Below are 25,561 nucleotides of genomic sequence, written 5' to 3' on the forward strand. Positions count from 1 at the left end.
ATTCGCTTTTAAGATCAGTGACGGTGAAACACGGGTACTTCGGTAGGATGTTGGAGACATAGTTGTCGAACAATGTGTGCGCCACCCCTATGGGAATGCCTCGTGCGCCTGTATCGGGCAAGCGAAAAGCAGAGTCTCCACTTGCCATTCTAGGAGGATCTTCGATATAGACATTGTTCACAGGTATCTTGAGCGGAGGCCTCTCAGAGGTATAGAACAGCTCTGCTTGATGGTAAATTCCAGGGCGGCTCTGGAGCACGGAATGCGAGTATAGAGACCCAATCGCCAAGCTGGCAACCCGCAGAACAGACTCATACGCAGTTGCTACCTTGTTAGGGGTCGCTGAAAGCGTATGATCCAAAATGATGTCGCCATTTGCTGGACATGTCGGTCCTGTGGATAGAGCTGGGTAGCCTTCAGGGTCGATCTCAGCCAAGCGTGCTTCCAAATACAACACGACACTTGCCGGAATTAGCACAATCAACACATATAGACAAACGGCTTGGCACAAACCTCCGTGGGATCTCGACACCATTCGTGGGGTCGATCCCAACGCACGGCGCTCTGGCCTGGGTGCACCGCGAACATGATGGTACTTTCTTATCGCACTGGCCAAAGAATTAGTGACAGGGGAAAAATGCTGGTGTAGCCGTGATATGTACCCTCTTCTTCATAGAGAAGCATCTGGCACATGATTTGGTCTGTCGGTCTCGCCTGGGATTACTGCTCATCGTGGCATCGTGGCATCGCGGCATCGGGGCATCGGAGGCTGCACGGCGTTGTGAGGAGGAACTCGATACAAGGATTCTCGGGTCAATCGATAGCACACAGTAATTGCACTACCCGGAGCTAAGGCAGTGCCCACAGCAATCGTGGGGTTGCCACCCTACGTAGCCTGGGAGCAACTGCTAATCCCTGTCTGGCGGCCTCGCCTGTTGCTCGTGGCAGCATTTCCCCACACCGGCCGGATGCATGGCAAGCATGGGACTTATTATAGTTGATGTTTCACGAAGTCTATTCCGACCGGCGTGCTACCCACAGTAAGCTACCATCTGGACTCTGGCTAGGAGCGAGCAATGCCGCGAATGACATAATCGCCCTGGTTAACCACGACGGTCTGCCCCGTAACTCTCTCCCCGCCTTCAATCTTCAGCGCGTCTAGTGCTCTCGGGATGGTGTCAGTGTCACCGTCTGCGAATGTGGTTTTCCACTCTTTCGAGGCACCATCGTACTCCTCCTTCCTGACCGCAAAACTGCCGCCCTTGACTTGCTGCTTCATTCCCAAGAAAATGTTGTCTAGTTTGCCCAAGAACGTTGATCCATCCACGCTCTGGATAATCCAGGCCCAATTCTCACTGTCAACCGTGGCCTTCACATCTCTCCATACCTCCTCGTACGATGTGGGCACGCCGTCCTTGTTGAAGGTACCATACTCGAGACTATCACCATTCGGTAGTTCTGAGAAGGCAGCCTCGTCAGGATCGGTGCTCCCTAGAGAGTCGATAATGCGAGTCCATTGGCAAGTGACTGCCACAGTTGTAAGCGTTTCCAATGCGTTATACGGCAGATTGCCTAAGGAAAAGTAACATACGGGGGTCCTCCTTCAGCTTCTTGCGCTCGCCGCAGCGGCTCCATTGAAGCGAGCCATCCGCTGTCCCTACTCTCAAATCCATAAAGTAGCCGCCGACATTGAGAGCGATGGTATCACTGTCCTCGTAGGCCGGTTCTGGAAGCCAACGAATGCTTACACGCTTGAGCGTCTGCGGTGTGTCCTTGATAGGCATATTCGCGTGGATTTATGTCTTGTTGGGTTCTGGAATCGGGACAGCCTGGGAAACGCTATCTCTGGCGTATCAAAGTTGCTTGCAATAGAAGAGGATATATGCTTAACAACCGGCAGGGTACCACTGGCATCCTCAGATTACGCTGTGACGCTTTAGGGCTGCACCTATTCAAGCCCACCCTCGGACACACCCAGGTGTCGGTTCTACACGATACGCTAGTCGGGGATACGCGGACGAGCGCCGATCGAGGCTTTGCACCACTAATCTACTACTGCCGCGCTAATAAACGAGACAAGATGGAGCCCAGCCAATCTTGAAGAAACCATGGCCTCGGCCTTGGGGAAGCCAGGGACTATCTTGAGCCACTGGGGTAACTCCACGACCCGTGAGTTGCGCAGTCGGGGTTTGGCGAGTAAGTGGAGTCTGCCACGCAAAGCTTCGGCATGCATTGGCTGCATTGCCATGACTAGCCCGCTCCTCCAGTCTCGTTATCCGGTTGCCGATACGATAGGCTGGCAGGCCATGCCAGTTTGGGTTCATGACCGAATCAGATATGTCAGTGCCCAGGGACCAGAAAGGGATCTCTACGCGTGGAGGTAGGGATCAAGCTCAACGAAAACCGGTGATAAGCACTGCTATAAGATGTAACCTGCTGCTCGATTTTCGAGGGCATACTTGAGCACTCGGCATCTTGACATCACAAGCACCTGGCAGAGGTCCACTCCCTCACAGCAAGACACCATGCGTACATCTGAATTCGAGTCGAGTGGCAATGACCACAACAACGTAGAGAAGATCGAGGAAGGAGTGCAACGGAGTGCAACTCCGGACGAGGTCTCCAAGACCGAAGCTCTCGACGATGATCAAGAAGTCTTCAAAAGCGGCACCGGTAACACTGACTTTCGCGCCCTCGGATGGTATGTGCCTTGAAACCAGATCGCCAGAATGCCCCAACAGGGCTTTGCCAGTACATGCACTTATACGCTTCATGGACAGGATCCGAACTACGATCATCCTCATGAAACTGTGTTTTGCGACCGGTGTGCTGGGAATACCATCCGCTTTTCACGTCGTAGGATATGGGCCAGGAATCATCCTTCTGGCCTGTTGGGGCTCTATGACGACCTGTTAGTACAAGGGAACATCTGTATGGGATTCGCGGCCACTGACACTACGCTCAAGATTACGCCTGGATCATGTACCTTTTTCGAATGAAGTACCGTGGCATTCACAACATCGCCGATGCTGCTGCTGTGTTGGGAGGCCCGATTGCTCGCGAGATTGCTAGTGCTATATTTCTCTTGACTTGGATGTAAGTGAGAAGCTGTTGATGCAGTATTATAGGTAGAAATCATGGCTGACCGATTCATTGCAGCCTTGCCACCGGCTCAGGATTCGTTGGACTGGCACAAGGATTCAAGATCCTTGCCAACGGGAAAGTCTGCACCGTCGTCTGGACTATGGTTGCTGCCCTTTGTACAGCGGTAGTGGCCAGTATTCCGACTCTTGGTAGACTGGCCATTCTCACTTGGATCGGATTCGCGTCGATTTTCACGGCTGTCTTCATTGTCGTGTAAGTCACAGATAGTCTGTCATTCCTAATGCTTGTAGCATGCGCTCATCAGACTGCTGTACAGGGTCGGTGTCACACAAGTCGAGAGACCAGCTGCGGCTCCCCAGTCCGGCCCATACGATCTTGGTGTCACCGCAGTTGGAGTCCCCGGCTTCGTTGCGGGACTCACGGCTACTCTCAACCTCTTCGGTGAGTCCCATCGTCACAATCTACATAATATAGACTGACTCGGAAATACAGCTGGCTATGGCTCTACCCCAACCTTCATGCCAGTCATTGCGGAAATGAAAGTACCAAAGGCATTCCCGAAGGCTCTGTTTTCCTCTCAGGGCGCGCTTTCGGCTTGCTACATTAGCTTCGGTGTCGTTGTTTACCTGTGAGTACCTTGGCAGGCAGTTGTCCCGAGAGAGACATGATCAGACTCCTGATGCTAATACCTCCTCAGTTATTGTGGTCAGTATGTTGCCAGCCCATCTCTGGCAAGCGCCGGTGGTACGTTGGAGAAGGTTGCATACGGAATATCCATCCCTGGTTTCATCATGACCTCGACTCTATGGGTTCACCTTGCCGCCAAATTTGTAAACAACCCAATCAATCTTTTCCCTGACCAGTGGCTGACTTTTTCAGGTTTTCGTCCGCATTCTCCGTAACTCTGTACATCTACAGAGCAACAGCATCATCCACTGGGTGACCTGGCTGTAAGTACAGGGAATTTCGCATTGTGTACGTTACCAAAGTAGCGCATGTGCTAATGACTCCTTGCAGAGGATCGACTATCGGAATTACTGTACTGTCCTTCCTCATTGCGGAGGCTATCCCCTTCTTTAGCTATCTGCTCGGGCTTATTGCCTCATTCTGCTGTGCCCCAACCTGCGTAAGTCATAGATGATCACCTGTTTCTGTTTGCGGTTGCTAACCTTTCTGTTCTACTCAGTTGATAATCCCTGCTCTGATGGGCCTTTACATGGACAAGGGCAATCATGCACTGAACTGGAAAAAGAAGGCAGTTTTCGTATTGCACTGGTTTACTGTAGTCCTCGGATCTTTCCTCCTCGTCGCAGGCACGTATACGACACTCCAGAGCATCATCGACGCATACAACACTGGAGCTGTTGGCGGAGCGTTTACTTGTGCCGCGTAGATGGCAGTCTGCCAAAGGCGGGATGCCTAGTAATAAATACATATGTTCTATCTTCATAGCTTTTAAGAGAGATAAGATGCACAGAATACAAGGTGCATGATTTGCAAAGGTGTCACCGTGTTGAATGGCTGTGTACCCCGTGATGAGTTCCTACTGCAGGATATACAAGACAGTGCTCCAACGTTTTGGCCTCACTTCAAGCCTGAAAGAAGGGATAGACGAACTTCCTCAACCTTCAGGGTCAATCTTTGAATAAATAAAAATAAATAAATAAATAAATAAAGCAACTGTTGGCATAGGTTTGTGAAATGGCAAGGGGACCATAGGATTTTGCTCCATCGCCTAGGCCGCCCCGTGCCATGCTAACGACAATCGTACTTCTTCCTCACAGCCAGAGACGAGCTCCAGCACGCAACGAAAAAGAAAAACGGATAATACGGCCATCAGACGTCCCCTCCAACCACCCCGGCTGCGCACCAAACGAGGGTGAAAACAACAGATCGGGGTTGAGATCATCACCACTCTCTATACAGTCCCCTGGGGGACCGCCACCCTTGCGGGCAGAGCGAGAGCGAACGGGTAAAAAAAAGCACGAGGCTCCCTAAGAAGACTTTTCACTCTAGGATGGAGGGGATTTCCGCTCATCAACTGGCGTAGGTTCTGTAGCTCTTTTAGGGAAAAAAGAGTAGGACGACTACTATAGAAATGATTCTCTGCGAGGCGGACGAAGTCAGTATTCTTGCTCTTTCCAAGGCTCGCGGGAGAGGTATTGGGCAGGACTCACATGAAGTAAAATCGCATAGAGAGAAAAAGAAGAACCAGCAGTCGAGGGCAGGTGAGCAACGTATTTGTAGCATCCCATAGTGGGGCGGCTGATTCGAGGATTCTGCCGGGCGGTGGACTTTTTCCAGGGTCTTCAGCAGCTTTTTTTCCTGACTAAGGTGGTGAGGCTCTGCTTTCTGCCCATGCCGTTAACTCTGATTGGCTTGCGCGATTAAATCCGGTAGCTTGAGGAACGGAGCAACCAATCAGCGAAATCCTCGTCTCTACCGAGTTACCAAATTGGTCGTGCATGCATGGGTTCACCTGGAGACTTGGGGCCTTGCATTCTCTCATCGCGGCCACAATTCCGTCAGCGAAGAGACTTCTAGAGATGACTATTGGCGGAAAGGCACATGCTGCAGACTTCTCGCCACATGGGTCTTCGTATACTGACATTTGTAAATGGGTAAACGCAGTGTATTTTCGGTAGGGTTTTCATGTTTCTTTGATGTATTGCATCTTTCACTATCGAAGGCATTCATATCATGACACCTCATATGCTGTTTCATTCATAGTACTCGAGTCGCTTTCTGCCATTTCAAGAAGCACAATTTTGATTTTCCAGTGGAGTAGTAGACGAAGTGACATGCCAGAGATGTATTGATTCTGTTAAAGGCCTATACCTGTAAAATGAGGCAAAACCCCCACCAAACGACCGACCAATGCTCCAAGGCTTGTGACTCGTTCGCCGTAGCCATAGCCATAACCATGCAAATAGGTATTAACGGACGATGCTTGCTGTTCTTAAGCAGTGCAAAACAAAGAAAAAAGAAAGAAAAAACAGGAAACCAAACCAGAAGTACCATACGTTTAGTCATACTTCGGGTCATCATGTGCGCATGAGGAACGTCACATCGGTCCTAGTACGCCATCCCTTTCGTGCTTCGTCCAATCGTTTTGTACGACGTCCACCCATTCCCAGCACTGAACGTGTCGAACCTGGACATGCCCATCTGGACGTCATCCGTCATGCCAGAGAAGTAGAATCCAATAATGACCACCATGTATGTGAATATCAGAATGCTACCCTTGAAGTAGTTGCTCTTGCCTTCGCCATAGACGTAGCTGAGCAAGAACACACAGAGAATGACAGTCACCATATCCCATTGGGGGAAGAGGAGACTGAACATGTATTTCGACACGTCCACCACACCTTCCCTCTCGGGGTAGACAGCCGAGAAGAAGACCAACGCCGGAATCTGCAGAAGACAGACTTGAAGCGCATAGGCGGAACCGATCTCCATAGATAGGGCGATGTTGCCGTTCATGGCGAAAGATATGGCATTCTGCAACTTGATTAGTGTGGTCCTATTGACTAAGGTTTTCAAACTTACCAAGAACTCTGTTGTGTTGGGGACCAGGGCAAACAGTGTGATTCCCAAGAACTTCTCGTCGATCGAAAAGTTCTGGAGGACTACATCCACTGTATCGACCAGGATCTCGGCAACGATGGCGTAGAGTACAGTAGCTGACATCAAGATGACAGCACTCTTTGTCCGGCTCCAATTCGGGGCGTCGTGGCCTCCATGAGGGTGCGCAGACTCGGCGTGGTCGTCCATGTCAGGAAACGTGCTTGTACGCAGTGGGGTTGGGCGCGCCTGAGGCACAGGGTTGGCTGAGATCCGGCGCGGGTTCCTAGCATCACGAGCAGCAATGGCAGCCGCTGTAGCAGCCAGTTCAGTAACACCTCGGATGAGATTGTTGTTCTCCGCCTCGGTAAATCCTGGCACGTGGACATTGGAGCGAATGCTGTCGGTATCGGCACCGCTGTCTGCCGTCTTTGGCGGTACCAAATGGGCAGTCGCCATCGCGCCATTGGGCGGAGCAACACCCGAAGGCTGTCGTGAGTGATGTGCTGTCCCAAGGCCAACCTGTTTCAGAGACTGGCCAAGAATGCGCTTGTACAGGTTGCTATCTCTAATATCTGTACCAGTCGCTTCTGCGATTTGGTGTTGCTCTACCAACCGAGCCAACTGCTGCTGTTCCTCGTGTTTCTTCTCCTCGACTTCAGTATTCCAGATGACGGCAGCGTGAGTGCGCAACGTGAACCACAGCCCGGTTACGTAAGACAAGAACAGGAAGATGGCAGCGATGTGGCAGAAGGGACGCACGGCCTCGATGTAGAATCGATCTTCGAGGTTCGGCGTCTGAGAGAAATAGCACCGTCGACAGTCACGCTCTGCGTTTCCTAGTAGATCATCCGGATAATCCACACAAGCCGAACAGGTCAGCTGGTGTGTACCGTAGATCTGATAGAATAAGGTTGGACCAAAGGCAGCAACCACCGCAAAGAGCAACATTGTGGAGGTGACACCTGCTGATCTCGCATTGAATCGTTGGGTCTTGCGCTTGATTGCGCCAAAGCACATCGAGAGGCCTGGCAAAAAGAGGATACCTGCGAAGATGCTACCGATAATGCTACCTTCAACAAGTGCCCCTTTGCCCTGATTCAGGGCAACGCAATATAGGAAGACTTCGACAATGGTGGAGAAGAATGCATTGATCGCTGCGCCTAGTCCCATCGAGGACTGAGCCGATATGGAGGCAACTGCTTGACCGATGAAATAGGCCAGGGGGATAATGGAGAGTAGGCCGGCGATGAATAAGAAGCCGGGGTGGGTGAGAAAGTTCTCGACGTGCAACACGCCCTCGAGCACCAGCCAGTCAAATATGACAAACATGACGACAGCCATGAGGTTGATCAGGAAGATATTGGTTCCGTCGACAGTGTACTTCCAGTACTTTGTACCAACGGCTCTGTACGTGCAGAGAAGTATGGACGCATGGGGAGTGTCCGAGGTGCGGGCCAGGGAGATATCCGATTCGAAGGAGAGGGCCAAGGGATGCCTCCGTAGATGGTCAAAGAGAAGGATTGTAACCCTTCCCATGGGGATCCAGAAGACCAAGAACCAGCAAATCGCGGAGACGATGATCAGGGAGGGCGTGAGCAGACCATAGAAAAAGACAAAAAAGATGACTCTTCCAATGTTCCACTGTCCCCTGCCGAACAAACGCCTCTTGAGTCGTCTGCCCTGCTCATCCAAATGGACATGACGTCCGGCACGCCCCAGAAGGCTGTCCGTCTCGCTCGGCTCGGAATCGATGCTTCTGCGCGATCGTCCAATGATGGAGCGGCTCCTCTCCGAATCGGGTCCAAAGAACAATCGACCATACTCGAGGTCACCGCTCTGCCACTGCTCGTACTCGCTGATGCTACGGCCCTCGCCCTCGTCTTCATCCAGGTAGGCTTCATCATGCTCCAAGCGCACGTATTTGCCAAAGGGGTAGAATAGGTAGCCAGCAAGACCCCAAAGGACGCGTCCATATTCTCTTCCGCTGGGGGCAGCAGCGAAGATGAAACAAGCCATGGCTCCCATGGCAGCGAAGAGGGCCATCCACCAACCGAAGACCAAGGTCCAGATAACATTGAAGAAGAGAAGCCAGTTGCTGACACGGCCTCCGGGGGACGAGTGGATATCACCCTCTGCCGTCTTTTGCACTGAACGATCCTTCTTATACAAGGCAGGTTTCCACAGCCTTATACCGAACGGATGGGTCTCGTTGATGGCCTGCTGGCGATCTTTCAGGGTGAAGCTCTCGGCATCGCTGACATCACTGTCGTCGTCGTCATCGACGGGGGTATCCTCATCCGTCCCTCCGGTGTCTACGTTCTGTGCCTCTGCCTCGTTAGCTGTATCATCCTCCTCTTCTAGGCGCTCCTCGATGCCTGCATCGTCACCATCAACACTTCGGCTCGACTGTACCCGCGACAGAGACGGAGCAGCCGCGACGGTTCGCCGCCGCACCGTCGACGCCTGCCTGACCGAGTCCTTGGAATGTTGGGGACGAGGCGACGGGAAGTTCGGCTGGTCTTCGGGAACTCCCTCTTCTATCTCCTCAGCGGCGTCGTCCGTCGAGAAAACACCTCCCCTGTAAGGCTGCACGTTCGAGGAAGCACGGCGAGCCATGGGTGGCTTTCTTGGTCGCGCTCTGCCACGATCCGGGCCCAGCATCGGGGATCGAAGGGGTTGGCTAGCTCGTCCATGGGCTCGCTCGTGGGCTGATGAACCCTGAGCGGAGGACTCGCCCAGATACTGGGTATTGCTCGCCGGCGGAGGGGTTTGCACGGTACCTAGGTGGAACAAGAGTTAGCAACGAAAGTGTTAGGTAACAGAAGTCCCCCGGATCAGGCGCGAAGGTTGGGATTCGGCCGCGAGGTGTGAGGGTGGCTGACGAACCGTAAGATACGTCTGGTCTCCTCCGCACAGTGGCCTGGGACTGATAGCTCTCAGACAGGAGGTTGCTGTCGTCCCGCTCGAGGCGCGTTCCGGCTGGTCGCGTATCTGTCGGCGACTGCGAGTCGGACTCGAGAGACTCTTGTGATGGGCGCTCCATGGTGAGGATGCTGCGCGTGTTGTAGCACTCGAGGATGCCGACGATGCATGAGCTATGCAACAGCTCTGAGACAGCCTGGGGACCACACCCTTATCAGAGAGGGAAGCGGTCTTGGGCTGCTGAACAAGCCAAATCCACTTTCTGCAGAGAAAGCAGGAGATGACCGCAAGTTGATCGGCCGGCCAAAGGGTCCGGGGAAAGTGTTGGCAACGATGGTTGCAGATCCCGGTGCGGAGACTTATCAGGATAAACACACAATGGCGCAAGCTACCGAGCAGCAAAAGCAGGTGGGTGGACGCGGCCCGGGGACGATGGGAGGACGGTACGGCGGGATGGGTTGTCAACGGCCGTGATGCATGCTGCAGAAGTGCTCCCAACCAAGGCAGCGGAAGACACAAAAGAAAAAGAAGAAAAAATAAACAAGGCCAGAGAAAATCGAGGCGCACTCGTGTGTGTGTCGAGTCCTTCAGCTCTCTCTCTGTCAGATCTCAAACTCAAGCGGGAGGCGCGATCCCGCGGCGAGTCGTGCAAGCTACTCCTCGTGATAATTTACAGCGGGCATCACGGATCATCCAGCGTGCCCTCCAGCCTGACGCAGCACCTATGATCCCTGCCGCCGCAGCCGGATGGGTGCCCAAGTGCTGAGAATTATGGGGTCTCAGCCATATGGATGGCGTACGAATGGCCTGTTCTTTGCCTGAAGCGGCCTGGCGCGCGATCGCTCCAGCAGCGACCCCCGGTCGGCGGTCGCAACCTTGGCCACGGCCTGGTCCGGAGTGACGATTGCCAGCCGTGAGATGACCAGAGCTGGTGCAGATGGTTTGGATGGGGGATGGGGGGATGGGGGGGCTGCATTGTGACTGCGCGCCCGTGGTCACAAGCAGACCTTACAGTGGAGATAGCAGCCGCGTATGACCTATAACACATAAGAAATAGTATCTAGGTGGTTGATCGCTGTGGCTGCATATGTACTGTGTGTACAAAGACGCACCGGACGGTTTATCATGGCATGGCGATGCTTGCGAGTATGTCACCGTAGGGTACAGGAGTATCCATTGCGGAGAACCGACAGGTGCGCCCGTCATTTCAAGGCAGATCTTGATCAATGGGCAGCAAAGACCAAATTATCCCAGATTGGACCCAGAATCTAGTCCTGTAGTTTGAACGTCGCTGGCCCACTCTGGCATCTGCAGCTCCAGTTCCGTGGCCTTGGCAACATGAAGATGGACCCCCTTGCTGTACATACCGGCAGTACTGCTGGACTTGGCCCCTGGAAGCACTGAAAGCCTGTTGATAGCGGACTTATGGTAGTGCCGCCCTCCGCTCCAGCGCGCCACGGTCCCCTTTGAGGTCCCAAGTCTTCTACCGCCTGCTTTAGCGCACGTCCACTGGCTTCCAAGCGCTGGAGTTCACCCTGGTCCGGGCCTTGTCGTCAGCCTCATCAGCCTAGAGCTACAACCACACCTCACCTCACCCTCCGTCTCCGCCGACACACTCCATCCCATCAACGGCGACATCAACCCGCGGCGGCCCCCCCACCGACCGATTCCATCATCCAACTCGCCAAACATACCCAGCACGAGCGCAAACTCACACCGCGGCCAAACCTGCAATCCGCCACCAAGTCTCCGATCGTCCGGAGCAGCAAGCAGCCATGGCGCTCGACAACTACTACGCAAACAAGATCGAGGCGATGAAGCTCGAGATCCTCAAGGGCCAGGCTGTCCTCCGCCGGCTCGAGGCCCAGCGAAATGACTACAACTCGAGGGTCCGGTTACTGCGCGAGGAGCTGGGCCTGTTGCAGCAGCCCGGCTCCTACGTCGGTGAGGTCGTCAAGGTCATGGGCACCAAGAAGGTGCTGGTCAAGGTGCATCCCGAGGGCAAATATGGTAAGCCGCAACGAACCCGCCTACCCGCCTCTCCGGTCCATCCAACTACCTGCCATACTGTGCGCCTTGGTTCTAACAGCCCTTGCAGTCGTGGACATAGCAGACTCGGTCGACATATCGAAACTCACAGCCGGAAAGCGGGTAACCCTGCTGTCCGACTCGTACAAGCTCGAGAAGATGCTGCCCTCCTCCGTCGACCCTCTCGTCTCCCTCATGATGGTTGAGAAGGTCCCCGACAGCACATACGACATGATTGGTGGTCTGGACCAGCAGATCAAGGAGATCAAGGAGGTCATCGAGCTCGGTCTCAAGCACCCAGAGCTGTTCGAGTCCCTCGGTATCGCACAGCCCAAGGGTGTACTGCTTTACGGTCCTCCAGGAACAGGAAAGACGCTGCTGGCCCGAGCCGTCGCTCACCACACAGACTGCAAGTTCATCAGAGTGTCGGGTTCCGAGCTGGTGCAGAAGTACATCGGTGAGGGTTCCCGCATGGTGCGCGAGCTCTTCGTCATGGCTCGAGAGCACGCCCCCTCCATCATCTTCATGGACGAGATCGATTCCATCGGTTCCTCGCGTGTAGAGGGCTCATCTGGCGGAGACTCGGAAGTCCAGCGTACCATGTTGGAGCTGCTGAACCAGCTCGATGGTTTCGAGCCCACCAAGAACATCAAAGTCATCATGGCGACGAATCGTCTCGATATTCTGGACCCGGCCCTGTTGCGGCCCGGTCGTATCGACCGTAAGATCGAGTTCCCGCCGCCAAGCGTCGAGGCTCGTGCCGACATTCTCCGCATCCACAGCCGCAAGATGAACCTGACCCGTGGCATCAACCTGACCAAGATCGCCGAGAAGATGAATGGCTGTTCCGGTGCCGAGTTGAAGGGTGTGTGTACTGAGGCGGGTATGTATGCCCTCAGAGAGCGGAGAGTCCATGTGACCCAGGAGGACTTTGAGCTGGCGACGGCCAAGATCCTCAACAAGCATGACGATAAGGAGGTTTCGCTCCAGAAGTTCTGGAAGTAATCTACTGTATTGGGTTGGATGCTGGGAGTTGGGCGAACTACATGGATGCTTGCTTACGACTGGGGATTTTACATCTGCCCAGGTGACCTGAGGATCATTGTACAGTGTATTGATACAAGTTACTCTAGACAAGAGAGGACAAAAGTCATGAGCATTGTCTTGCACGTCTGCCTTTTCCTACTTGATATCATGTTTAATATTCCTGCCTTGTCATGCATTAGATGTACACACTTGCATGTCCCATTAGCTCTATCGACCACCTTCCAGCAGCCTTGCCACCTAGATACCTACCACGGGTTCGGTCGATAACCCTGCTCCCTAGCGATATCCCGCCGCAGCTGCCGCTCAAACTGCCTTTCCACCCGCCGCTGCGCCCGATACCGGCTTTGCTGATGGGTATCCCACCGCATCCCAGGTCTTATCATCAGCCATGCGCTGGGAGGGATGGGCACTGGTGGCGCTCTGGGTTCGCGAGACGGCATTGCGCTTCCAGCGGCCGACAGTTTTGTGCACTTTTTGACACCGTGACTTGCAACTTTTCGTCGTTTTCCTTGACCTTGCCTTTTCTTCTTGCTCTGCTCTGCTTCTGTATGCTGTGCTACAGAGTCGTACAGACCCGGTAGCGTTTACTGTCGGTCGAAACTTGGTCCGTCGGATGCTCGATGAAATAGATTTCAGAGGGCCTGGCGGGTGGTATTGGGCGCAACGTGGACTTCAACTCAGAATGGTATAGGGACGGTGATTCATACACGTTTTGCCTTGAATTTCTGTATGGGCCCAGGGCTGCTCTACTGCTTTAATGGGCTTTCCAGGGAGCAGGCAACAGGAGAAAAGATCCGTGAACTTGCTTGTCAGTCGGAGAGACCATCATGAAGAATCGAGAAGTGGCTGGTACCGGGCCTCACTACCGTTGTTGATATGTTATACGGGCGTTTGCGATGTTGGCACTGTGATGGTGCTATAATTCTATGCAGATGTGATACCCCTAAAGGATTGCGTTGACATTCTGCTTTGACATGCCTCTGCCCGGTGGACAGACACCGTCACAGTACGGTTCACTACTACATACCTTTCAGCTTTGTACGATGAGTACGGCATTTTGAACAGGTTTTGTCGTGCATGATTCATCATTGTTCAGTATCATTATTTACTCTAGTGTACAGCAAATGTATCCGTGTCATAGCCACCTCTAACGATGGACTGCTCGCCTCCATGCTGCGTCCGCAAAGCTGTCTTAACAGGGATCTGTGATTCAAGTCATGACCCGCCCAAACCCAAACGCCTGTAATGAATAGAATCTCGAAAACTTGCGCCCGTGTAGCGTGTTTTACTTATTACCCCGTGTATTGATGCGAATGCCGATGTATGCATTTCATGGCAAATGTGACTCCTTCCCTATGCATGTGCTGAGGCATATCATGCCAACTTTCCTCCACAAAGCCCGTAACTTCTTGACCCTCATGGGGAGAAGAGAGTGGCTGGGTTTCACCTCGTAAATGGCTCCAAACTGCCGCTTCTGGCTCTTCCTTTCGTCGCCGTGGCAGGACTCTTGCGGTCCTCCAGCCTCCAAGCCCATTCCAAGATTGTCTCGTAACAGAGCACAAATTGTCGGAGACTTTGCACCATGCTCAACCTCTGCCCCCTGAACTCTTCGACTGTTTTCTCAATCAAGTCAAGCGAGCTGTCGCCGACCCAACTGATATCAACGCTACAATCACTTGCGTTTCTGTCCAGGGTAGGCTTGGCGACACCATCCTTGCTCCCTCCCCGGCTCGTTCCTTGGGCTGCCAATGGATCCTTGATTGTTGTCAAAGGCGATACAGGATCCTCCATGTCAACATCTCCGTCCGAGTCCTGTTTCCGTGCCTTTAAAGCAGTCATCCTCTGCCGCTTGAGCATGTCGATGACACTGTCAACTGTGCAGAATGTGCCAGTACGGCCGCAACCAGCCGAGCAATGAACCAACATAGGCCTAGCTTGTGCTGAGTGCTCGGGCTCATCGTACCAGTTGAGTTGCACCGCTGCATCTGTCAACGCAGAAGCTGCGATGGCATTCGCGTCAATCGGCAAGGCGGATCGTTGCATCACGTTGGCAAGCTCTACCAATGCCAGTAGATGCGACGGCTGTGCAGGGGCGCCGAAATCAGGCCACGAAGGGTAATGGAGCTGAGTGATTTCGCGTATGGGAGCAAACGGGTTGCCGTTGTGCGACATAGCAAATTTGCGAATGATCACATAGGGAGTCTCAGATTGACTCTGCAAAGGCTGTGGCGTTGGTGTCGAGGATTCCAGTGTTGTGGTGGTGTTGGCGCGGCGGCGACTGTGCTCGGATGTGTACGACGCGCTGGACCCTGCTGCAGTTGAGGTTGCACGGTGTTTGTCAATATCCAGCGAAACTTTCTTCTCCGATAAAGACTTCAGTTTGATCGGTCCAAATTCCCGGCCGGTCCAGTACGGGTGGCACTTGAGAGTACCGCCCTCGGACTCCGCTGTCAGCATGACAATTACGCGAACATCTTGATCCCAGATGACCGACCAGAAGTCCTGGGACATGTTAGCTTGTTTTTCAGATGCAGCAGGAGGTAATAGACTTCGAACTTACGTCGAATGTAGCGGGTAAAGGCCCCTGGGATGCGATATACCGCTTGTTGCTTCGCGAGCTGGCCTGAATATGACTGGCGTTGATGTAGTCGCAATCGTTAGGAGACTTGTCGGCAAGATGAACCCGTGCATGTTCGAACGGGAGAATGTCTTTGTATCGGTTCTTTACTCCTTTCTCGACCCCAGACAAGATGATCTTGCCTGCTGCAGCTTTCCGCGGTGTAGACGACCCGAAAGCGGAATAGGCATCTCTCATTCGAGATTGCTCGTTCCTTTCAATCTTCAAGAATTTTTCGGACACTGTCTTGCCGCGGTCTTCCTTCGCTGATGCTGCTTGGAGCCACGCAGGCAAAGAATTTGAATTCAGGTTGGGTGGAACCGCGACATCCATTTGTCCCACGCCATCTGCTAGGTCCATATTCTGCCTGATGTTGCTGAAAAACGGGTTAGGGTTGTTTCCGCCCGAAGGAAGCGTAACTCCTCCAATGACGGGGGCAAAAGTTGGTCGACCTCCATTGGCAGAATTTGCGGATGTGCCCGCACGCTCGGCACCAGATCTGGTGTCGATCAATGACGGGAACGACGCGGAAAAGGCCTCGAAACCCCCTCTAAGCAGATAGGATTTCCCAGAGTAACCCTCATTCGAGAACTTCTTGAACATATTCATAGCAGAATGCGCATCTCTCTTCTCGCCAGATGAGGCGTCGTATACAATTAGATGCTTGACCTCCTGCCATTGAGAGAATCTTTCCTGATCCTCTTCGGTCTGGAGAGTCGACTGAAGCTTCTCAAGGTTGAATGTGGCCCTCTTGAGCAGAGTGGTCGGTATGCATAAATTGAGAGCGCCCTTGATGCGAGATTGAGCATAATGCGTCGAGACTCTCACGTCAAGGACTAGAAATTGATCCGCTGGTTTTTTCTCAATAATTTCAGCCAACTGCGCTGGCATGATCAAGCCTGGGCCACCTTCCAATGTCGGTGGCAACGTCTCCGAGCGTGTTGTGGATATGTGAGGTTTTGGCAGATCAATCTTATTCTGCGGCAACGACAGACGTGGGTGGGCGTCCTCCACCTTGGATAGATTCGATCGTCTGATCGGTTGAAAAGGAGATTCACTCTGCGCCGGGGACTCGTGCCTGGGCATATCAAAGAAGGAGGAGGCATTCAGAGAAACTTCTGAGTTCCTCTTGGAGTCCGACGAGACGTAAGCAGAGTCGTGCAAGCTGTTGGAGTCGATATCCATACGGCTGCTACCAGCTTTGACCATTGCTGGTCTCGTGAGAGACGCCTCCGAGGCATTCTCGCTCTGATTCGTCGGTCTGCGCGCCGGTACAGGCCTGAGCGAAGATGGTGGTTGCATGGCAAAGTGAGAGGAACCCAGATTGAAGCCTCGTGTCCGATTAGCATCCGCCTGGCGTCTGAACGCCTCATACTCGGGATTGCCATCGAGAGGGAGCTGCTTGGGAATTGCGGCGGCGAACGACTTGACCGACGAGGTTGGTGGGCTCCAATTGTCGCGAGGAACGTTTGCCGACTCGCGCTCCGAGGAAGGATCGATGCTGAGACCAAAGTAGTTGGGGCTCGGTGTACGAACATCGGAAACAACCGCCGGAGACAACTTGGAGGGAGGAGGGTAGGGTTGCCCGACAGAATGGGCCATCCGGGGTGAGGCCAAAGGTGTCGTAGATCGATGGTTTGCGCGGAATGATTGTGCGTTTACTTGAGAGTGACGCGAGTGGTGAGAGTGGGCAGTATGAGGCGGGCTCATCTGCGACCTTGATGTAGTCTTCATGGTGAAGTGTTGCGCTGTTGTTGAGGTGCTTTCGCTGTTCCTCGTCTGGTCGGATGTCATTTTTTTGTGGATGACGTCTCTCGCATGCTAGTATCCGTCGCCTTGCCGGGGACAATGACCGACGAAACGACGAAATCGCTTCCTTCTGCAAGCTTCGAGCAGCCTCACACAACTACGAACTCGACATGGCGGAACAATGGAATAACGGATATTTGGGCGGTCTTTCTTGGGAATTGCGAATGCACGGCGGCTGTCTCGACGGAATCTACCAGACCATCAGTGTGTTATCCGCGGGAGACCGACTTTGTAGCGGCGCTCGTGCCAGGTGCTCTTCAGATGTCGATGAACAATAGACAACAGACAACGTCGGAATACAGCTGGATCAGGGAGTTGAACGAGAAATGAGGACAAACGACAAGTGATAAAACATACAAGTGGCAAGAATAGCACCTCCTGGGCACATGCGACGGCGAAATGGGCCACAGGAAAAGGAGGGGAAAGAATGGAAGGGTCTTTTGAATCAGGGTCCTAGGGGCTTGTGGGAGGTCTGGACCAAGACGATCCCTCGTCACGCATGCAGTGGGAGGAGTGTGCCTCTGGGAAAAAATGGGGTGTCTTGCTTCAGATGGGGAGGGAAACCGGACGGACGAAGCTACTGTACGGGACCTCTTTGGGCTGAGCGTCATTAGGGGCAAGGATCTACGCACCAATGATGCGCTATGCAGAACAGGGCAAGTCCCCTCGCGTGACGGAGGCTTGAAACCAAGGTCAAGTTGGCCGGGACCTCGAGAACTTGGTGACAGTGCTGGTCAGCCTATATTACAAAAGGCCATGTGGGCACGAGGGTTGGGATGCGACGGTATTTTGTCCGTTGTTTGCTGCTTGCGAAACACCATGCGTACGCTTTACGCGCTCACAGACGGCAGAAAACCCGTCGAACTGACTGCGGGCATCTCAATCTCTCGACACAATGAATTGAGCTTACGGCGGCGAATGATGACGAAATCGCACAGCTGGACCCTGAAATACGGAAATTCGGTTTGGTAAAGAGGTACCCAGGTACCGCCGGTGTTAGGTGGTGGTGGGAGTTTGGGAGGGGGGATGTGGGCTCAGGACTACCCGCCAGCCGCTCCTTATCCGGCGTCGACTATGGCTGACTGAGTCAAAACCCCCGACGGCCGTGTCAACTTGTCAATGGAAGGCCTAGAGCCAGTCATCCGAGGACTTGGTCAGCTGGACTTGACGACAAACGGGGTCGCATTCATCGATGGCCCGTCATCTACACAGTAATGAGCTCACCTGACAACGAAGAGAAAACAAAGCCGCCCACTCTGCCACAGAAGCCAACATGGCGGCTCCAGTGTTTTCCGAGCTCTTTCGCGCCTCACCGTTGGGACTCTAGGGCTGTCTGATCTGTGGCGATGGGCGGCAGGTCGCGACGTCATAGTCGCCCTCCATACATTCGTGGGCGGGTCCGTCGTACCTATGTAACACAAACCAGGTCCTCATTCACCGTGCCCGCGCTGGCAGTCTTTTCTTGTCTTTCAACGCTTTGTGCGTAATCTCAGCAGTGATTCCTATATCACGTTCGAGTCATTCACAACGACGTTGATGTCTCGACTGCCCAGGCAAGTTTATGCTTGTTCAGATGGTTTACAACCAGGAACCAAGTTCTGGCGTGGGGCCACCATAGGCGAAACTCTAATTTAGGGAACTGCCATGGCTTATTATCCGAATTTCAAGTTTCCCATCCACCCATCCTGGTTTTTAGTGGCCTTCCGACAGCGGTTTCCGTGGGCACCCGGTCAGATCCGGCAATCAAGCGATTTTCAGGGTCTTTGGTTCACCGTGTTGCATCCTGTAGGATCCCTTAGTGACCACCCAAGCAATCAAGGCCTGGTTGACCTGGAAATTCACCGTCCTGGTTGTTTACTACTATGGCAGTTGGTCCTCGCCGGGGTGTCCAATAAGACGTGACTCTAATTCCAGCTGGAGAGGTTCGTCAGCGCTTGATCGCATAACCCATTAGCTTTTTCGGGCACACGACCCTGGCTTTCTTCACTTCCAATTTCGTATATTCCTGGGAATCAATAACCCTATATCGCAACCACTGTCAGGATGTATCTAAGCCACCCTGAGTGCAGTGGTCGGCCGCCGCCTCTCATCACTAACATCCCATCTGTACGGCAGGATCCAACATCCAAGCTGGTCACTGGCCGCATAGCGCTGGTCATTTGCGCGCAGGAAGATCAATACATCCCCAGCGCTCACGGGAATAAGTAGCATCACAGGGGGGAAGGTTTCTCGGTTGGTTTGGGGGGCCTGTACCTGGCAGCTGGGTCAGACACTCACTATGAGCGCGATTAGTTGATGTAATAAGTGGGCGACCTATTGCCATGGATTGCAGCCGGGCTATGGAAGAGTGCAGTATACGATATACGGGCATGCATTAACCTTCAGGTGAGACTGGCGCACACTGATAGGTCTCTCCCATCACCGTGACATTTCTCATGGATCCGACTCCGTCCGACTCCGTAAAATTCCTTGAACTTCCTTCCCACATTAACAAACAACGGCGACTATGCCGCCTCATTTCTCACTTTGAAATCGATAAAAATGTGGCATTTGAAGCATAAGTTTCGATCCTGCCGATTTTTACTAACGATGGGAAGGTTACCCACACACCGGTTCTGTCAACTACTTCTCGATTCCCGGAAGGGGTCTAGACAACGATTTCGGTGGGCACCAACATAGACAGGTCGATCACTTGATTTGCCATTCACAGGAGTCGTCACTCTGTGCCTTCGGGTCAGTTGGTAGGCGATCCCAGGATCATACTGCGTACTCCCTGGTAGACTGGCTAATCTGCGACGCTCGTCGCCCTTGAGAGTCGCAGTCATAGTCCAAGTACGGACATTGGAGAACAGCTCTGTCGATCGGAAGCTCCGCTAAGCCGTCAGCAGCCCATCATCGGCTGTCGTTGGAGCGCCCTTGCAAAGCACTCACGCTGCAGATCGCTGATAGAGCAGCCTCGCCCACGGCCGTATTGGTGGGCTACTCGCATATAAGGCCGGTTCTAGACCACCAGCCAGCCGCCCGGCAAGTCGTAACGTAACAATCCATGTAAGTTAAGCTGTTGGGTGTCAGATGTTTTATCCAATTGCAACCGGATCAGATAACGATGCACACTCACATACGATTGAACAGCTTCCGGACCTGAATGCGCTTCCAGAAATGTGCGACACAGAATGGCGCACGTCGACTCGTGCCAAATCACGTCATACATCAGTCCAGGTACTTGAGATGCAGAGCTGGATGATGGGGTTGGAGAGTTTCGTTGCCTGTCACCCTTGTCAACAGTAATCGAACAATTGTCGAGACGGCGCCCTTCAGCGTTGCCTAAAACATGCATGCGAGGCAGCCGTAGACAGATCCGTTCCAACCAACGAGGGAATGGGACAAAATACAAAAGGTTCGTTTCACAGCGGAGCCCATCACAATAGTAAGTCCTATAAATGGAAAAACCACTTTGAAGGACCGCAGGTAGCAGGGCACATTTCTATACAAGAGCTTATTAGGCAGAGCCAGGGTCACCGGTAATTTCTGCCTTTGCTCCATGAGGAGTATACACCACAATTACTTCTGTCAACATCTGATGGTTGTACAATTCTATGTTTACTAGTGTGCTTAGCATAGGACAAGCAACAATAGCTAGCTTGTGAGACTTGCGTCAAGTTTCACAATTACCTCGATAACATCAGGCATAATAAGTCCTGTGTAGACGTTCGGGTTTCCTAGCACCGAGTGGGTCAACACAAGCAAAGCGATGACTTCGGGAGAGTATGCATCCCAGACATTGATCAACATATGCTGATAGACTAGGGAGCTGCCTAACGCAGCAGCTTGCTAAATATACAAAAGAACACTGAGTGATCTTTGCCTTTTGAAAGTAAGTGTACATCACAACATTAAGATGGCCACTTGGGTAGAGAGCAGAGAAAGGATGGGCAAGGTGACCTGCTGATGCTTGTTGGACTGGAAAGCTCGCCCGACTTGCACGATGCCCAACCCAGAGCTGGCGCCAGACAGTGGGCAGCGATGGGACTGTGAGGAACAACGCCTGGGTTGCTTTGTGCGTTTTGATTCAACAGACTGCTATCCCCACCAGCTTGCGTGGAAAAGAGAGCGAATGCGAACACACGGTACGGAGTGGACAAGGTTGGATTCGCACTCAGTTATGCTAGTGTCTAAAGGCTATCGGTGTCCAGCAGCCAGGACGAGAGGTCTTCATGCCGTATCTGCACCGACCATACGCACCTCGTTGTTTTGGTATTCTAGATAGCGCCAGGAGCCTATTTCTGGACTTTCTGGGCCTGAAGCTGGGGCCTACGTACGGCCCTCTGCCAGAGACGACCTACCCATAGTCGTAATGCCCCCGTGGAAACCATGCTGCCGTGCTGTAAGTGGCTTAGCAGTCAGATGGTCACGCACCTGGCGGCCTGGATAGCGCGATAAGGCCAGGGACGAACGGGGCTTTAGCGGCACCTCGTGCCCGAATTGCGCCAGATTTGAGGCGTGTTTGGGTTTCAGCGCTCGCAGGCTGCGGGTGATCCTTCGTCATCTCTCCAGACCCCAGCCTCTCACCCGCGCACTGGGCTGGCTGGCTGGCTGGCTGGCTGGGCCGTGTTTACATACAACTCAGACCTGCGAATGCACTCGTTCAACCTCAGCTGTCACCCGGCCTCCGTGAAAGTCGAGTCTTCATTGTCGCCCTGGGGGGATTCAGCGCCTAGCAAGGCCCCTTGGCTCTTTTTTTTTTCGTTCCCGTCTTCGACTCAACGTCAGTTTCGGTTCTAGTTCTGCCCTGCGGTTGGTTAGCAGCGCCTGTACCCAGTCCTCAGCGGTTAGGCTAGAACCTTCCGTTCGTTCGCATTCTTAAGCAGACAGCCCACTTTGGCCGCTTGCAGGACCTCCAGTAGTAACCTTTTGCGTCGCGACAGAGCGGCACGCCCAAGCCCGTGAGATCTGACTGCTACTCAAGTCTCACAGCATCTGGCACAGGCGGCAAAGGCTATTTCGCACATCCTTCGAGACCGCATCGAGTCGTCCGAACCGAGCCCGCACCAGCCAGTCTCACATGACGTTTCCAACCCCCCACCGTTCTCAACAGGACTGACGCTGCCGGAATTCCGCCATCCATTCCTTGATGTTCGTTCCCAGCGAACAAAGAGACTCGGAGGAAGCCTCACTGCCACTCTCAGATCTCGACAAGATGCGGCGCGCTTCAGCAGACTTGACCGACGCCGCTCGGAATATCGAGGAGTCAATCGGCGCACCCTCACCGACAGCGATAGACCCGGAGATGGATCTGTCTCTCCCCCTGGAGGAAGAAGAGGACGGAACCAGCCAGTTCACGCCGCCGCCGCGCATCGCCGCGCGATTCTACCGCCCTACTCAGAACCGTCGCAAGGACTCGGCCGCCTCCTCGCGCCGCAACTCGATCTCTTCGGCCCATTCGCGCTCTTCTCACGGCTTCAGCACTCGGGACGGCGATCCGCAGAGCAAGTACATTGCTCAGCAGTTGCGCCGTGCGTCCATCCTTGAGGACCGAAAGGCCCGCCTGGCTGATCGCGCAGCTCATGCAGAGAAGGTGCGCCTGAGGGCAGCCATGGCCAAGACTGCACACCAGAGGACCTCCAATTCCGAAGAGCGGGCCTTGGCGGCAGCGCAGGCCAGGGAAAGCAAGCTTGCCGAGATCGTGGCTGCTTGTGCTGAGGAGGTCAAGCGCGCAAAAGCCGTAGCTGAGTCCATGAAAGAGAAGAGAGAGCAGGAGTTGCGCAAACTGAAACTGCAGATGGAAGAACGCCTTGCCGACGCCGAGAAGAGGAGAGAAGAGCTGCGCAGCCGGCATGCTGCCAAGAGGTCGCGAGGCCAGAGCATGTCATTGAAGAAGCCCAGCGTCGACGCAATGTCTGGGGTCAAGGAACAGGCCGTCATCGTCCTGAGTGACGAGAGTGCGGCGTCTAAAGTCCAGTGGTGGTGGAGAGCTGCCCTGAGAAGGAAGGCTGTTCAGGACTTTTCCGAGTTAGGCTTGACCATTGACAGCGTCAGGGAGACTTCGTTCGAGAAGGTCGTAGAGCTCCTAGCTGAGGAAAAGGTTCTCCTTACGGCGGCGCGTGTGCTTCGAATGTGTGGTCTGAAGGAAGGCGAGCCTGACTCGGTAGAGGAAATGGCCGCGATCCGTACTTTTCTCAGCGCCTTCGTTATTTTGGGCCATCCCACCCAAGTCCTTAGCAACAAGGACAACAAAGGGGAACAGGAGCAGGTTGGATCTGTCCTTGGGCAACCCATCCCTCGTGACGATCTTGCTAATCCACAGTTACAGGATCTGGTGGGCAAGGCTCGCGATCTCTTAATCTCGTTCGAGAACATACTATCACGTTTGACCTCACTCAACAACTGGACCACACCTCCCGCCCTCAAGGAGGCTTTACCAGAGGCATATGCCACATTCCACAACGCCTTCATTGCTTGGAAAGCGCGAGATTCCAATGCCCTGATCGAAGTCATGATTCTTCAATTCGTCGAGCTGGACGCCATCCTACAGACTGTCAAAGACAGTACTGAGCAGGCAGTGTCCGAGACATATCAGCAGAGCATTAGAGACAACCAGTTACAACTTATGGTGCGGATTAAGAGGCTTGCTGGTGCCCAGCAGGGCAAAAAAATGATATTCGATGCTGTGCGCGAAGCACGGAAGGCTAGAGCAGCGAAGAAGCCAACAGGCGACACTAGACCAAGGATAGCAGACGACTCTCTCGACAGCGAGGGCACTGCAAAAGACCAAGTAAACGCAGAGACTGTAGTCTCAAGGCAGCTGCAAACCTTGACACCTCCCCCCACTCCACCAAGCAAGTCCGAGGGCAAAAAGCCGATACTACAGCCAATTTACCCTCCTATACTCCCGGATAACAGGGTTATTGTTCATGAACTCGCTATCAATCGGGAGTACCGCATTGAGTACTCCCATTTTCGGGAGCAGCACAAGATGCGCATGGGGCCAATGTTCAAAGATCTTAAGAATGGCCCGAGGAGTGAGGAAAAGGAGTTTCATTATCTCCTCGTCATGGCCCACTACATTAAGGACAGGCTACAGCACCTTGTTAAGTCTGGTTCGACAATGCACACCTTCATAGGTGAGATCCTGGACACGGAAGTTGCCCAGCAGCAGTTTCTGGCTGGTAGCTTCTCCATCGAGAAATTCTTCTCTTCTATGGGCTCTCTCCTACCCAGGTTGTGCGCTCCAGTGCGTGACGAAGAGGTCAAGGAACTGGTCGAGAAGCATTTGACTGAAGGCCACATGGTGGATCGACTTGAAGCCTTGGTTGCCTTCATTGACACCATGTTGTACGATTACGCAAATTACATGCTGCAGGTGGCAGCTCCAAACCTCATCGAGAATGCTACTCCCTACGAGACCAAACGATTCTCTGAGGAATTAGAGAACGGTACGACCAGCCTGACCCGTGCCAAAGCCTCCTGGAAGGCGGCACGCACGAAGTTGTACGATGAAGCCGCACGACGTGATCCAGAAGGAGTCAATCACCCGAAATCGCGGCCGACGCCAGATAAGATATACTGGCAGATGCTTCTGGATGAATTCACACAGCCGTCGCCTCCAGCCGACACAATCCCCGAACCTCTGGGACTCGATGTCAGGCGGCGTCTGCGTATCGGCCTGCAGACACTGAGAATTGCGACAGCTGGTGCTATATTGCTGCAATGCAAGAATGTTTTGAAACGCGATGTTCGTGCGCCATGGAGAACGGAAGCAGGGCGTCTCATGATGGTACTAGAGGCCATCGATGACACGAACAAACCTCTCGAGCAGCCGGCTGCTATTGATGGCATCATGGCAGCGCTGGAAGCAGGACGCTCAATGCCCGCTGCCACCAAAACCCACCTCAGGAATCTGGTGACCAAGTTCCTGTCGGCTAGTGCGGAGGCGAAGCGCAGTAACACAGAACCTAGAGAGCCGGTACTACGTCTGCTGGTGGTGCGGATCAGAGTCCACGTCTTGTCACGACTGCAGGCCGGCTCCGCCAGCGAGAAAGTCAAGGCTACGAGCACAGCTGGTGAGAAGCTTGCCGGTCTTGGGCTGCCCGAGTTCGTAGACAAGGTGAGGGAGATCGTAGACGAACTGGCTAGAGTCGGTGCCATCGACCGAGAGTCACACGGCATCTGGTGGGAGACGGTTGCGGAGAGTGTGGACAAGGAGGCGGCGGCAGCACAGACACGAAGTTAGGCACGCAAAGGGTCTAATATGGCGGCGTTGGGGTGGCGTACTCACTTTGCTCGATTACATCTCGAGTTGCATGTGCATTATAGGCGGCATGTTGTAACCTTTTGGGTTCTAAGGCATTTGGCTTCGGGCTTGGGTAAGGGGACATGGCGTTTGAAGGGTCATTCATGGAATCTCAGGGGTACACACTTGGTTCTTTGGTAGGCGACTGGCACTTTTAGGGGGGGGGGGGGGGGGGG

General features: G+C 53.6%; 6 protein-coding genes across 6 annotated transcripts; 3 read left to right on the forward strand and 3 right to left on the reverse strand.

The window, feature by feature from the left end:
* Nucleotides 1–1,063: 1,063 nt before the first annotated feature.
* JN550_007298 (uncharacterized protein) lies at nt 1,064–1,784 on the reverse strand (the record flags this gene model as incomplete). Its single annotated transcript, XM_049319133.1, has 2 exons — nt 1,064–1,527; nt 1,592–1,784. The coding sequence occupies 2 exons, from the start codon at nt 1,782–1,784 to the stop codon at nt 1,064–1,066; spliced, it is 657 nt and encodes a 218-aa protein (XP_049170872.1).
* Nucleotides 1,785–2,525: 741 nt separating this feature from the next.
* Nucleotides 2,526–4,498, forward strand: JN550_007299 (uncharacterized protein; the record flags this gene model as incomplete). The annotated part of the gene is made up of 10 exons (XM_049319134.1): nt 2,526–2,701; nt 2,781–2,911; nt 2,967–3,096; nt 3,160–3,357; nt 3,422–3,546; nt 3,598–3,733; nt 3,803–3,935; nt 3,985–4,055; nt 4,123–4,231; nt 4,292–4,498. The coding sequence occupies 10 exons, from the start codon at nt 2,526–2,528 to the stop codon at nt 4,496–4,498; spliced, it is 1,416 nt and encodes a 471-aa protein (XP_049170873.1).
* Nucleotides 4,499–6,180: 1,682 nt separating this feature from the next.
* On the reverse strand, nt 6,181–9,715 carry JN550_007300 (uncharacterized protein; the record flags this gene model as incomplete). The annotated part of the gene is made up of 3 exons (XM_049319135.1): nt 6,181–6,606; nt 6,655–9,452; nt 9,559–9,715. 3 exons carry the CDS (start codon nt 9,713–9,715, stop codon nt 6,181–6,183), a joined length of 3,381 nt encoding a protein of 1,126 aa, XP_049170874.1.
* A 1,654-nt stretch (nt 9,716–11,369) lies between these two features.
* On the forward strand, nt 11,370–12,627 carry JN550_007301 (uncharacterized protein; the record flags this gene model as incomplete). Its single annotated transcript, XM_049319136.1, has 2 exons — nt 11,370–11,604; nt 11,693–12,627. 2 exons carry the CDS (start codon nt 11,370–11,372, stop codon nt 12,625–12,627), a joined length of 1,170 nt encoding a protein of 389 aa, XP_049170875.1.
* Nucleotides 12,628–14,112: 1,485 nt separating this feature from the next.
* Nucleotides 14,113–17,080, reverse strand: JN550_007302 (uncharacterized protein; the record flags this gene model as incomplete). The annotated part of the gene is made up of 2 exons (XM_049319138.1): nt 14,113–15,171; nt 15,230–17,080. The coding sequence occupies 2 exons, from the start codon at nt 17,078–17,080 to the stop codon at nt 14,113–14,115; spliced, it is 2,910 nt and encodes a 969-aa protein (XP_049170876.1).
* A 5,212-nt stretch (nt 17,081–22,292) lies between these two features.
* On the forward strand, nt 22,293–25,325 carry JN550_007303 (uncharacterized protein; the record flags this gene model as incomplete). Its single annotated transcript, XM_049319139.1, has 1 exon — nt 22,293–25,325. One exon carries the CDS (start codon nt 22,293–22,295, stop codon nt 25,323–25,325), a length of 3,033 nt encoding a protein of 1,010 aa, XP_049170877.1.
* Between the last annotated feature and the right edge of the window lie 236 nt (nt 25,326–25,561).

The sequence above is a fragment of the Neoarthrinium moseri genome, assembly GCF_022829205.1.
Source record: "Neoarthrinium moseri strain CBS 164.80 chromosome Unknown scaffold27_Wmoseri_CBS_16480, whole genome shotgun sequence".
Lineage (NCBI taxonomy): Eukaryota > Fungi > Ascomycota > Sordariomycetes > Amphisphaeriales > Apiosporaceae > Neoarthrinium > Neoarthrinium moseri.